Below are 14,311 nucleotides of genomic sequence, written 5' to 3' on the forward strand. Positions count from 1 at the left end.
CTCTCTCTCTCTCTCTCTCTCTCTCTCTCTCTCTCTCTCTCTCTCTCTTTCTCTCTCTCTCTCTCTCTGTCGGTCTATCTTTCTCTACGATGCGGCACTGCGCAAATATCAAACGCCCACGCTATTGTTCACGATGCCATCGCGAATGTAGAGGAGAGAAATGTACGCGGTAAATACGCAAAGCAGAGCGAGATAACGGGGCGAGAAGAAGAAGGGGAAAGGTAGCATAAGTACAATCGACAGTTCGGTATGCAATTGCGAGCACGGGCGATCGCTGTGTTTTAATGTTCGTCTGCTAAACATAAAGGTGGACGTGATGACAAAAGGTGAAATGGAGGAGGTGAGGGGGTGTCGCATTGTGGACGGATAGGGTGGGTGCTAGGCAGGGTGAACGCGCATCTCGTGCACACCGCACCACCGATCGATCGATACCGAGTATTTACAAGTGCGTCGGAAACGCGTTATTTCGCTCGCAGTGTTCTGCGTTTTCGGGTCGGCGACATTTGTCGGCATCTCTAATTAGCGAGCGACGTGTCGCGTCGCGATGGAACAGGAAGCGCAAGGCATTATGTCACTGGGTTGTATAATGAGCAATTTTGGAGATTTCGGGGTAAAACTAAAGGAACGGAAGGTTCTCTCCCGTTCGGTTGCACATCTGAGATGATTCTGAGCCTGATTCATTCAGTTTGTCTCTTGCAAAATACAACGATTATATTTTCGTGCCGCTGTGATTTCGCGAAGCAACGTGCGCGACGTATGACAAAAGACTCATTGTTCCATCAAATTACGATATAATCAATTTTTCATTAAGTTATGAAAAATACTTTTAAATTGTGAAATCATAAAAATTGCATTGTATAAAAAGTTACGTATAAAATTAAGTACAAAATTTATACATTGAAATTACATATTTCCATATAAAATAGTAAAATTAAAAAATTACAATCATTTTACCTGAGAAATCTTTGATATTATAGTTATTACATGACCCAAGATTTCGCGTAATCGACGGAAAGTCAAATCGACCCATAAAACTCTGTTGAATTTTCACAACCACGCCGTTATCAACCTTTATTGGCATTTTTAGCGATTATCACCGTCATGGTTCTCTCTCTGCTTCGTTCATTTTTCTACGTTGAACAAGGAATTAAAAAAGAAATATTTGCCGCTCTCATTCGCATCGAATCATCTATCACGCTAGAGAAAATTACGGGAATGACTTTGTTGATATTTTAATTATAATGAGATTTGTCTTCCAGAATTTCCGCGTTAATCGGAATGTTAGATATTTAGGACGCCCCCAAATGTCGTCAACACATGCTACAAAGTGTATCTCTGTGAGTCCCATTAAAAAAAAAACGTGCATACACACGCAGCCACTGTATAAACACACACGCGCGGCGCGCGCACACACACACACGTGTATATATCAATAATAATAAAAAAATTTGCATATATTTATATAATATATATAATTCTTTCTATAAATTAAATTAAATAACACATCTCGGTACATATTTCGCGGTACAGGCGCGTTGATCCCTCCGCTCTCTGATTATACGGGCAAACTCGACCCGCAAAATCTGTTCTCGGTGCTATCTCGTATCGTAATTTACGTAACGAGTTTTGATCGCTCGCGAGCGAACCATTGAGATTAATGAGCACACTTTCGCCTTCGTCGAGGCATCGTCAGTTCGTTTCTGCTTGAGACTAGAGACTACAACTCAAGTAACTACGAAGCGAAGTGCTCGTCGAAGAGAAAAAGACAGGGAAATTGAAAAGGGGGAAATTTACGGAAAGCCGCAGCTGGGCGCGCGTTTCCTTTCGATTTACCGCGGAATCAATCGGGATAACGAGATATTCATGAGGTCGCAAGAATGGATTTAGATTTCCACAGGAATCACTGCGGAAATGCGAAATAAGTTTTGCAAGGGAGAGAAAAGAGAAAAAAGAGGAAGGAAATCATGCAGCTTGACGTCGACGTGCGACAGTGAAAATCGCGAGTCGATTATTACGAACATATTAAGGTATAAAAGTACCAATACCTGGACTCGTAACTAATCCTGGACATTTTTATTGTTTTGGTCTTTAAAAACATATACAGGGTGTTTGACACTAATGCTATCCCGAATCGAAATTTTAGCTTTACTTTTGACCTGAACTTTCTAACATCTGTATATCTCGAAGGACCAGTGTATATGTGACATACATAGAAACTGAAATCCCACTAAACACTTCTAAATGACAGAAAACGCACAAAATCCCATTTTAGGTTCTAAAGAGGACTTCTCGGCAAAGCTAATAGGTTGAATAGAATCAAATGAGATTGACATAGGAGTCTCGAAATAAACATCAAATGGAATATGGAGGTCAAAAATAGGATTCAAATTTTGACTTAGAATACCTCGTGCACCTCGTGCATATGTAGATTAGGTCTAAACTAAAAATTTTTCTACCATTTCGCAAACAACCACATAAAATTTTAAGTTATCAATTAAAAAGAATTGTTGCATGATGATGCACTAATCTACTTTAGTTAATAATCAAAATGATATACAGAGAGAATATTATAGTTTTCTTTTTTTACATAAATTACTATGTAAATTACTATGTTTTCATGTTTCTATGTTTTTACTATGTTTTTATGTTATTATTATATTTTTATTAGTCCAGGAATAGACTGTTTTTTCTATCTTGCTAAGGAAACAGTAAATTTCGCTAGGAAAATACCCACTGTTTTAATAATATATTTCAGTTTCTAAAATATAAATAGCACACATGAAATAAAAGGATAATTACTGTAGAATATCGATCTATTCCTCGGTTACAAAGTTCTATGATAAGTTTTACTATAAATTTCTTTCCGTTTTGTTCAGTTTGACCTAATATGCAAACACACGACGATAAACATCGCCATCACAGTTCATCTATCATATTGCGTATGATCATCATTCACCAATCTTCTTTAACGAATAACTCAAAATTGCACGTAGTTGTTTGCGATATGGTAGAGGAATTTTATGCTCACTTCGATGAGTTCTATCTGCACACAACAGGTGTGATATTAACTGTTCTGTATATACATATATCATACGTATATTGACTAAGATACTCTAAGAGAAAAAATATTAAACAAAAATTATTTTTATTCACGCGATGGGTACTAATAACGTATTTATTTATTCTAATATAAAATATTTCTTAAATATAAGAAAATATATATTTTCCTAAAACTTTATCTTCTTATGAAAGCAATTGTTTATTTTATTTAAAGGAATTTGGATTTTTAAGTAAATATGTTGTCAGCACCCATCAAGAATAAGTATTTTTATATTTTCTCGTTTAGTATGCATGTATTCTATTGTGAGAGCTCAAATATTCATATTTAAAGACCAAAACAATAAGAAGGATTAGATCTTGAGCATTTGGGACCATTTTCGCCTTACATTTCGCAAACGAGCTTGATAACAAACAATATTGCATATTGCGTGGTTTAAAACGAGCGTTCGAAAACTGTTGGTGCAAATCTCGTGTAGCCGGGCAAATTCGCGATTGATTTCCTTCCCCCTCCATTTTCCTTTGCGTCGCCGCGGAAAGCTTAGTTTGTCATGTTCGGCGCGTCTGGCGCTGGCGCTTTTATATTCCGGCACTTAATAAATAAATGGACAAGAGTCGAGATACTTTTGCATAAAAAAGGGTTGTCGTAAAAAAACGTGAATGTTACGCTTTCTCGATATTCAAAAAATACGATAGAAAGCTGACACACGTAAAGCACGACACAAAGCACGCGCACACACACATACACACACACACACACATACACACGCACGCACTAGATTTTATTATTGGTGCGTTTGCGGACAGAACTTTGTTCCGTCAATACGAAGTTTTACGAGTCACTGTCGCATTTAGGAGCACTGAGGTTTTCGCTGCAAATAAATATTTGTTTGGCTACGTTGAATAAGTTTACTAAACTGTATGACGGTGTTGTACTCTTTTTGAGCGCACGCTCGATGATACGGAAAACTGTCCTGTTATTTTTATTGATACAGATACGTATATTTTTTAGAAAAAATACGTGTACTCTGAATCACAGTAACTACACGATCGCTCGCTTAAAACTACAGACAGGAAAATATACAAAATATCAATCAAATTGCAGTTATTCGGGCGCCAATTCCAATTTAGGTCGAATTAAGTTCATAAATATCCAAAATACATGCTAGAGATGTCCCAGAAATATCGCACATTCCTCCCTAACAAATGTCCAGGGGACATCCAGAATACATCCTGAGGAAATCTTCAGGACTTTTCTTCGTCCTCAGGACGTCCTCAGGAGATCTTATGCTGTCTGGGCTGGTACATCTCTGAAATGTATTTTGGACATTTGTGCTACATGGGGTGTCTTATTGTACATATGTCGCATACATTTTAGCTTGCATTATTTTAATTTAACTTCAACCCAATCTCGATAACAATATTTGCAAATTATCGAATTACAATTCGATACGAATTGGGTTGATACGAACGGGTTAATATTTTCGTTACTTCGTACAACGGTTATCTCGTGGCGATGAGTAAAATGATAAATTCGTCTAATATACAAATTCATTGATTGAACCGCGTGCTCTCTTACATGCGCTCGTCAAGTGTCAGACTTTGAGCAAGATGAACATATGAGATAGAAACGACCAACGCGTGCTCGATAAGAGAAGAGGACGGGATTAAAGAATGCCTCTAGGGAAGGATGTCCGATTATTCATACGAGGGGAACTTAAATTGCACAATTAGAAAAAGAAAACATTTAACATCGCGATCCCAGCTAATGAGATATCCTCCATTGGGCCGAAGGAGGTCGACAGATTCCCTCTCGTGAGCTGTTCATCGCCGATACGCGTTTCTTTGTCCATCTTCCGTCACGATGTCCGTTCATCACCTATCCGGGACGTTTCTCCCTGGTGTCGGGATGAAACGGTGTCGTGTCATCGTCCCTTTACCGAATCGTCGCACCAAGAAAGAGAAAAGAAAAGGAAGAATCGTCGGTCTCATCGTGATCGCGCGCGGCTCACTCGCGAAAGTCGAATCGGTGGCTCCACACGTCGTCCGAGTTTGCAACGCGCACACACACAGGATCCATGGCGGATCCTCGCGCCGGGGTCCCTCAATTTTCCACCAGGTTGCACTCGGTTCACTGCTCCGTTAGATGGTGCCATCCGCCCTGCTCACGATGGTCGCCACGAGCGTCCGGAGTCGGCGCGTCGTGGGAGCGCGAATTTCAAGCCTCCGCGGCCGCGTAGGCCGCAATATCTCAGAACTGCAGGATCTGATTGATCCATTCGCGAAACTCCGAGATGCGCGTGTAAACGCCGGGCTGATTGGGCACGGCGCAACCGATGCCCCAGCTAATGATTCCGGCGAGAATCCACCGTTTATCCCGCGCTCTTTGGATGACCATCGGGCCGCCGCTGTCGCCCTGAAGAACAAAGTAGGCGTAAATTATTATTTTTGCGATACTTCAAGTTGCAGTAATCAGTGGCCCTTTACACTAAAAAAATCGTCTTGCAATCACAACGAGAGTTATTCAGGTAATTAGCTGAAAAATAAGATGAACAAGTGACTAGCAAACACCGCAATGTCGCATATACTCTATATATAAAGCAAATGACAGAGACGGGATTTCTGTTTTAACTATTTGTGGAATTTAGCAAGAAGTGACACTCATCCAGATTAAAGCCAACTACACTTCTTATCAAAATTAACTGTGGTAGATAAAAAAGACTCGCGAGAAACAAACAAATATATAGTCTGCACACCCATTTGAATTTATTTGTAAAATTGCTAGAATATTGTAAATTCTCCATAACACACTGAAAAAATAATTTTTGTATTTGGAATTAAAATATTTATATTTTGGTTGACATCATATTTCTACTTTGTATAAAGTTCATATATCATTGAGAAAGCAGAACACATATAGAGGCAATTAAATTTTTTGATAACAGTTATCAAACATTTGATTGATTTTAATCAGGTCCCATTTTAATCAAACTTTGATTTGATATATTAAATTCTCGTTTCAACAATAAAATTATTTTTTCAATGCACAGACAATTTTCTAACAGATGCAAAAAACAGTGATAAATTTTAACTGTGACATGTAGCATTCTCTACTTGGACCAACAAAACATTTTTTTGAGTGTAGGTAACATTATAATGCCACGAGAGATATAAAATTGCCTGGGAGATCCCTTTTACAATATAATCTCATCTTTAATCCTCTTATATATATATATATATATATATATATATATATATATATATTTGTATGGTAAATAATATAATCTCATCTTTAATCCTCTTATATATATATTTGTATGGTCTCAAGAAAATTTTTTTAAGATCAAGGGGAATATATTCTAAACCCAATATTCTTAAGGTTAAAGAAATTTCGTCTTTTTTTTCTACAGTATAAGTCTTTGTTTTCAACAAAAATTTTGTCTAATAAAGAAACATTCTGCTTCAAGTAAACATATTCCTCTTGATTTATAGGAACAGAAAATATGTTACAATAAAATTTTATAATTAATATTTTACTTCGTTAAAAGAGGAATACTCTTTTGGTAAGAGTTTTTGCTTAGAATATGAGATTGCAGGAAATAGTATTTTGCAAGTAGAATTTTTTCTTCTTTTTGAGTATTAGAATATTTTTACTTTGATTTCAGAAAAATCCTCTTGAGGATACATATAAGAAGATTTCGCTAAGAATAAGATTATATTTTTGTAGGTATTTGAATTTATATATTTTGCTTTTGATTTTCAATCGCGAGTGAAATGTAGTTGCTATAACATAACAATATTAAATGTAGTTATAATATAACAATATTTTGAGAAAATATTAACATATTAACATAAATATTAATATAAGAGTGAACAAGGGCGATTATTTAGACCAAACCGTGTGAAATCGCGAACTGAAAGCGAATACCGACCTCGCAGGAATCATATCCGCCGTTTCTCCAACCCGCGCAGATGAAAATATGCGGTATGTGCTCGACGTAACCTGCGGTTCTATACATATCCTCGCACACGGTATTGTTAACGACTGGCACCGCGACTTCTTGCAATATGGATGGCAGTGGTCCATCTGAAAAAATATAATATGAAGAAACTCTGCCTTCAAATATCTGTGTTTAAACATTAAACAACAAGGAGAATCAAATTCAATAAAATTTAAATAGTACTTTCTTGATCATAAATAGAATTTAATTAAATTCAATAAAATTGAAATTTACTTTCTTGATCAGAGTGAATGAAAATAAAATAATGAATTAAAATAGATTTCAGTATTTACGTTGTTATGTATATCGCGCATTATCTCGTACCGGGGGAATATAAAATAATATAAATAGCAGCCTCGCGCATCCCCATTAATTCGTTGACATTTAGTAAAGTGAACACACGAATGTCTCTATTATTATATACAGCAAAACACATATTACTTTCCAGCAAATATGACTTTATTCAAAATACATTCTGAATTCTAGTAACTTTCAATAAAAAATACTAAGTCAAAATAAAAACGACTTTTTCGACCAAGTTTTATGATATTTTTCTAAAAAGAATAAATTCTGTTTTGAGTCCATAATAATAAACTTTTTTAAAATGTGCAATGAGTATATATATTAAGACTGTTATCAAGAAAATACTTTTCGTTGAAGACTATATTACCGTCGTGAAGTCTGCCCCAGCCGGTAACATAGGCGGTACGACCGACGTAGGTCTCGTCGTCGTCGGGCAAGCAGATCGGCAATATGTTCGGCTGGAACGGCAAAATGGGCTCGGGGAATCTTAACAGGGCGAGATCGTATTCGAAGGTTCGCGAGTCGAATTGCGGATGACTCGCGACGATCTGCACTCTTCTCTCCTGATAGCCATACGGTTCCTCTTCCTTTGCGAGATCATATTCGCCGATTCTTAGCAGTAGTTCACTAGGTGGCACGCTGCAAATCACATATCAATCTGTAAATTCTTCGGAGATTCCGTTTGGGAAGGAAATACGGCGGGTTAACAATTTCCGTAAGACATTCATCCATGATAGTAGTGTTCTACACTGAAAAAAGGATTTGGTTATTGAAACTAAAATTTGGTTAAAATGGGATCAACTGAATGTTTGATAATTGTAATTAGAAAATTTAATTGCCGTTATTTTGCTTAGTTTAATGACTAAGTAAATATATTACTGAGAAAATAATATAAAAAAGCGGCAATTAAATGTTTTCGTTGTAATTGCCAAAAATTTGGTTGATCATATCTTAACTAAATCTTAGTTTCGTTAATCAATTTCTTTTTCAATGTATTTACAGTTAGAAATTTATTTATACTTTATTTATAGTTTTTATTAATATAACTCAAAATTAACTTTAAATTAATAGTTCTAAATAATAGTAAAAATATGTCAACGCGCGTGCGCGCCGGAGAGTGATGTGGAGTTGCAAGATTTATTAAATAATTCCCGCACTGAAAAAGAATTTTGTTGTCGAAAATTTGGTACATTGAATCATAATTTGATCAGAATAGGAAAATGTTTGGTGATTACAAACAAAAAATTTAATTGTTGCTATGTGTGTTTAGCTTTCTCAATAATTCGTATATTTGATATAAATAAAAAATATGTAATGCTAATGAAATCATATACATACCAAATATTTCAGTTTCAAATACAAAAATAATTTTCTTAGTGCGGAATTTTTGGAGAATATAGCACGTAACTCTTTGTAATGCGTTATTAACTGGAACGTCGCGAACGGCCTGTACATAAGAGTTCCCGTCTTTTCGCTTATCAAATGCCAGCTCGAAAGGATGTTTGTACAAGCGGAGACAATCTTTCCTCATCGCGTCGAGAAGAGAGATTGTAACGCGTGTACGTGTTGTCGCGCGAGACACGAAGTCTTTGCGCTTCATTAGAAAACGTTAGCGATCGTCGGCTGAGATCATCGCGCGAGAAGACTCGATTATGAATGCCATAGAGACGGCAAACAAAATGATTACCTGTCGACGCAGTGCGCCGCGGTGATAGCCCAGTTCTGGTTTAACAATGCCGCGCCGCATTTGTGCAGATAGGTGGATTGACGCCATTGACGTAACGAGATCTGCAAAAGAGAATTCGCCATGAGAAAGAAAGAGAGAGAGAATCAATCGCGCGCGAATTGCCGTGCACGCGATCGTGCTAATCGATCGATCTAATCGTCGTCTCTGTATATATACGTAATAGAGCGTGAACGATCGTTGTTGTCGACGTGGAATAGAAGACTTACTAGCCGTCTCGGCTATGTCTCCCTGCACGTCTAAAGTCCATATTAATAATAGTTATTTAAAGCTTACCTCAGTTCAGACACTCAGATTTTTTAATTTAGAGTTAGAGACGTGAGTTTTAGCTGAATTGCGGCTGTAAATCTAATGTTACATATATTATATCTAATATAAAATATAAATTTAATGTTATATATATTATATCTAATATAAAATATAATATATAATTATAATATAATATAAATGTAAACTTGTCTTCTTATGTGAGATATTTAAATTTTTATCTAGAGTTAGATATAAATTCTTCAGTTAAATTATGTTATATGTAATTTTTGTATCTATTGTCGCGATTCAACTGAAAGACTCATCTAAATTCTAATCTGAGTATCTCACTTGAGACTAGTTTCAAGTAATAATTATAATAAAAAAATAAATCATAATTTTAAAATCATAATTTATTAAAATTAATAAACTTAGAAGATCTATCAACGTGTAATTATTTGCCAAACAGTGAATCTGCGAATCTCTATTAGCGGGTGTAGTTCGAACATTTCATATATTCCACTTGTAAAAATTATTTCCAAAATTGACGCTTAAAAATAATCAATCTCGTCTATATTACTCGATTAGAGTGTAGAATCCTTATTATTTCAATTTTTATTATTCGATTAGAACGTAGAATCTTATGTAACGTGAACACATTAGAATCGCAGCCTTGAAAATGGTTGCGTAAATATTCTGGGAACATTGCAAGAGATAATAACGATTGATTTTCGCTAAAGACCGATAACATGGCGAAATCTTACACTGAAAAAAGGATTTTGTTGTCGAGACGAAAATTTATAGACCAGATTATAATTTGCTAAAAAATTAGATCAACCAAGTGTTTGGTAATTGCAACCAAAAGATTTAATTATCGCTATGTGTTTTTTGCTTCCTTGATGACACATATGTTTAATACAAATAAAATGCCAATCAAATCGTATATATCAAATATTTTAGTTACAAATATAAAAATAATTTTTTCAGTAATAATTTTTTCACGTTTATAATTTTTTCACGTTCAATTGATTCGCACGATTAGACATTGAAAAAAAAATTTATAATAATTAAAAGTACACTTGGTAAACGCATTCTTTGATAATTAATATCAAATATATGATGATAACTACTAATTATCTGGTGATAATTATGAGATAATTAATAAAACAAATTCTTAATTTAATTGAGTCAATCAAATGATTTGATAAATAAGATAAAATAATTTGGTAGTAATTACTAAATAATTTAACCTTTACAACAGTTCTGATTCACTAGACATCTTGTTGACTCGAACTCAGAGTTCTGGTAATTTTAATCGGATTTCTGGTTCAAACATTTGGTTAAATGAACGAAACTTTTTTTTGTCGTGTATGTACAGTATAATATATATGTGTATATAATCAATCACATCAGTTTTATTAAATTAATAATTTTACCTGTCGATGAAATTATTTGTAACTACGTATATAACGATTGATTAATTATTGATTTTTGACTTATCGATTATTTTGATCAAAAAAGATTTTAATTGATTACACTGAAAAATGATTTTTGTATTTGGAATTAAAATATTTTGTACATACGACTTAATTGACATTACATGTTTTATGCTTATGTCAAATATATGCATTATTGAGAAAGCAAAACACACAAGCACAAATCTTTTGATTGTAATCATCAAACTTGGTGATCCCATTTTGATCGAATTGTGATCGATTTGTCCGATGTACCAAACTTACAAAGTTTCGATAACAAAGTCCCTTTTTCAATGTAATGCCCAACGTTGGATTTCGATAATTTCGATAAATTTGTCGGTGCTTACCTGCCAAGGCCATTTTCCGAAAGAGCTCTGGCTACCGCCGACGATTCTAGATTCCGGGAAAAGTCTTCGGCCGCACACTGCTAGGATAAAAATCGAGTTTACACCTTGAGAAAAATTCGCGATTCTCGGTGGGACGGTCATGCTGGAGAAGCAGCTGGCTGCGTTCATTCGACTGCATAAAACCGGTACCGTTTTATCCGCTGACGCGGATGCGTCGCTCGGTTTAATTCTCGCGAGCTTCCCCGCCAGCGGAATTAGAATTTCTGTTTTTTTTCCTTTTCATTACATCGATCATATTGCGCTCGTACTTGCGTCGCTTGAGAGATGCCGCGTGTCATATACAGATTGCAGGTAATTGCTGGGTTTTAAAACTTACGACGCTTGTGTCGCTTGTGTTGTGATATTGCGTCGTGTTATCGTCTGAATAAAGTCCCGCCGCCTATCACGATCGGTCCCTAACGACGGCTTAAACATCTAGTTAATGACATGAAAAGCGATTGCGAACGCGTAAATTATAATATTCACCGTACGTCATTGTAACTATTTAACGTCGATAGTTACTTTGTTACTTGATTGTTACTTTGTAAATGCTTATCATATACACTGAGAGAAGAATACCTAAGAAGTAAAAATATTTACTCGGTGGGTACTAATAATTTATTTTAATTTACTTATATCGATATAAAATATATCTTTCAAATAAAAAAATATACGTTTTTACGGTTCCTCACTGCGGTCGTCTTGTTTAATGACGTCGGTAGCGAGAAAATGTCCAAAATTCTTGCAGAATAAAAAGTTGTGTCTGTAAAATGACGCTTGTGATCGATTGAACACATTTGTAAAGTATTCCGAGAATATTTCTTTTACTTTAATAATCAATAAATAGCCATAAAATTAACGTGACAATATCATGAGCAAAAGTAGGCTTAAAAGAGAGTTGGTACAACTGAAAAGAAGATTTTGTCCTCGAAACGAAAATTTAGTACAATGGGCCAAAATTTGGTTAAGATGGGATCAACTAAATGTTTAGTGACTGCAAGTAAAACATTTAATTGCGTGTTTTGCTTTCTTATTTATGCATTCTACTTGACACAAGTAATTACTAATACATAACAAGTAACTACTAATACTTTCTACTTAGCACAATATAGTAATACCAATTGTATGTACCAGATGTTTTAGTTCCAAATATAAAAATAATTTTTTTAATGCATGTCACGTCAATTTTACGTTTATTTATTGATTTATTGTTAGATGGAACGGAAAGTTGTCGGAATATTTTACAGATGTGTTTATTCGATTCTAAGGATCACTTTGGACATGTCCTTTTATTTCAGCGTTTCTCGCAAGAATTTTGAGTATGCGTTTTCTTGCTTCTGACGTCATCAGTCGAGAGTTCCGCGGCGAGAGATCAAGATATCGGTCACGCATCTTTTCTCTTAACATAAATTCGTGGAAAGTGAAAAGTTTCATGTGAAAATTTTCGCACTCCCATTGTTCGAGAAGTTGCATGAGTCGAGTTCACGTGAAACTTGTCACTTTTCACATTCCCACTTTTAGGAAAAAGTTACATGATCGCTACTCAGGAAACTTAAAAACTTAGCTTTCTATGAAAGCAGTTGTTTATTTTATTTAAACAAAAGAAGTTGAAGTTAAGTAAATATGCTATTAGTATCTACCGAATAAATGTCTTTTATCGTTTTGGATATTTTTTCTCTCAGTGTAAGGGAAGTTATGGAAATCCGAAATTATGAATTGAGTAAATGCCGATGTTAAAATACTTTTTTAAAGCAAAAAGGAGCTTCAGAAAGTGTCCATAATGATATAAATCTCTCGTCCTACTCCATGTAGTTATTTTTTACTCGTGAAACGCACACGTGCGACGTGTCATCTCATGAATGAACAGTTGTCTGCCTTATCGAGCGGAAGGCTCGGTATCTCTACGGAAAGATGAAGACGAGGGCGTGCGCGCCTTCTCGTGCGACCCGAAGTTGGATCATCCTCGGGGTGTTTAACTGGGGCAAAATCGAACGGAACAACGCGAATTCCTACAGTGACCCGAATCCAGTTCCGCGTTTCACCGATCATTTTGTTTTTAGTCCTGACTAGTTCTAGTCGACTAACGATTCGTTCCGGTCACCCAGTCTCTGAACGATCTAATTTCTTTTATTCATGCACATCGACGCTCGATGCATGATGCGCTCGTCGGCAATATTACAGCGTGATAATATTTACGTATTAACCTTCTTTGTAGTTTGACATATTGAAAGTCTCTTTCGTTATTGGAAGCTCCGTGTTGATCGTAACGCTGGCGATGGTTGACAAAGTGGTTAGCGTCATTGGCTTCTTCGTGACGTAATCGGAAATCGTGGTGCTCTCCGTTATCGGCTTGGCTGGAAATCCAGAGCAGTCGGAAGTTCTCAAACGAGTGAAATTAGATCAGTTGAACAAACAACATACTTTATGATAGCGTTTCCAAAATAAGAAAAGTTTTTTAGTATAATGATTGACGTGACCTGACGGAAATATGAACAACTAATTTGAAAAGGAGACTGCACTCTACACTGAGAGAAAAAATATCAAGAAAATAGTAAATATTTATTTGGTAGGTACCAATAACATATTTGCTCAAATTCAAATTCTTTTATTTAAAAACATACTAAAAACAATAAAAACATACTAAAGTTGAAAATAATAATAATTTATATGGAAAGAAAACTTATAATATTCTCCTTATAAGGTTTCGAGAGAGAGAAAATGTATATTTTAAAAAATATTTTACATCAATATAAGAGCAAATTCGTTATTAATAGCAGCTACTTGCCAAATAAATATATTTACTGTTTTTTTAATATTTTTTTCTCTCAATGTACAATAGTTTTATTATATCCGAACGATCAATTTTACATTTCCATCCATATAAAACGGAAACACGTACATAAAGCGTATTACTTGAGAGAATTTTACCGGAAGAACGTTTAGTTGAAAACGGGTTGTTGGAATGCTAAAATTTAGTGAGAACTTTACTCGTTGATTTTCTTTATTAAGACTTATTAGAAGATATTCCTTTCAAGTCCCTATGCGCGTTGGTTTGTACGATTATAATACTCTCCCCGACTCTTAAAAGTTTCTCGATCT

General features: G+C 35.3%; 2 protein-coding genes across 14 annotated transcripts in view; one reads left to right on the plus strand and one right to left on the minus strand.

Annotated features, from left to right (window-relative positions):
- LOC116852238 overlaps positions 1-14,311 on the plus strand; it is an 83,240-nt gene that overhangs the window by 13,298 nt on the left and 55,631 nt on the right. The window lies entirely within an intron of this gene.
- The window catches only part of LOC116852237 (serine proteinase stubble-like), a 58,297-nt gene continuing 46,719 nt past the window's right edge, over positions 2,734-14,311 (minus strand). For 2 of the 6 annotated variants that reach the window (XM_032832376.1, XM_032832372.1), the window contains exons 7-12: positions 13,417-13,566; positions 11,174-11,250; positions 9,049-9,149; positions 7,729-8,000; positions 6,990-7,144; positions 2,734-5,473 (exon numbers count right to left, since the gene is read on the minus strand). In XM_032832376.1, coding sequence (XP_032688267.1) covers positions 5,309-5,473; positions 6,990-7,144; positions 7,729-8,000; positions 9,049-9,149; positions 11,174-11,250; positions 13,417-13,566 — 920 coding nt within the window. In that variant the 3' untranslated portion in view covers positions 2,734-5,308. Of the gene's footprint in view, positions 5,474-6,989; positions 7,145-7,728; positions 8,001-9,048; positions 9,150-11,173; positions 11,254-13,416; positions 13,567-14,311 lie in introns of all 6 variants that reach the window. The other 4 variants (XM_032832374.1, XM_032832370.1, XM_032832375.1 and 1 more) reach the window with 2 other exon arrangements.

The sequence above is a fragment of the Odontomachus brunneus genome, unplaced genomic scaffold (assembly GCF_010583005.1).
Source record: "Odontomachus brunneus isolate Ranch 3 - 2012 unplaced genomic scaffold, Obru_v1 Obru_scaffold_208, whole genome shotgun sequence".
Taxonomy (NCBI): domain Eukaryota; kingdom Metazoa; phylum Arthropoda; class Insecta; order Hymenoptera; family Formicidae; genus Odontomachus; species Odontomachus brunneus.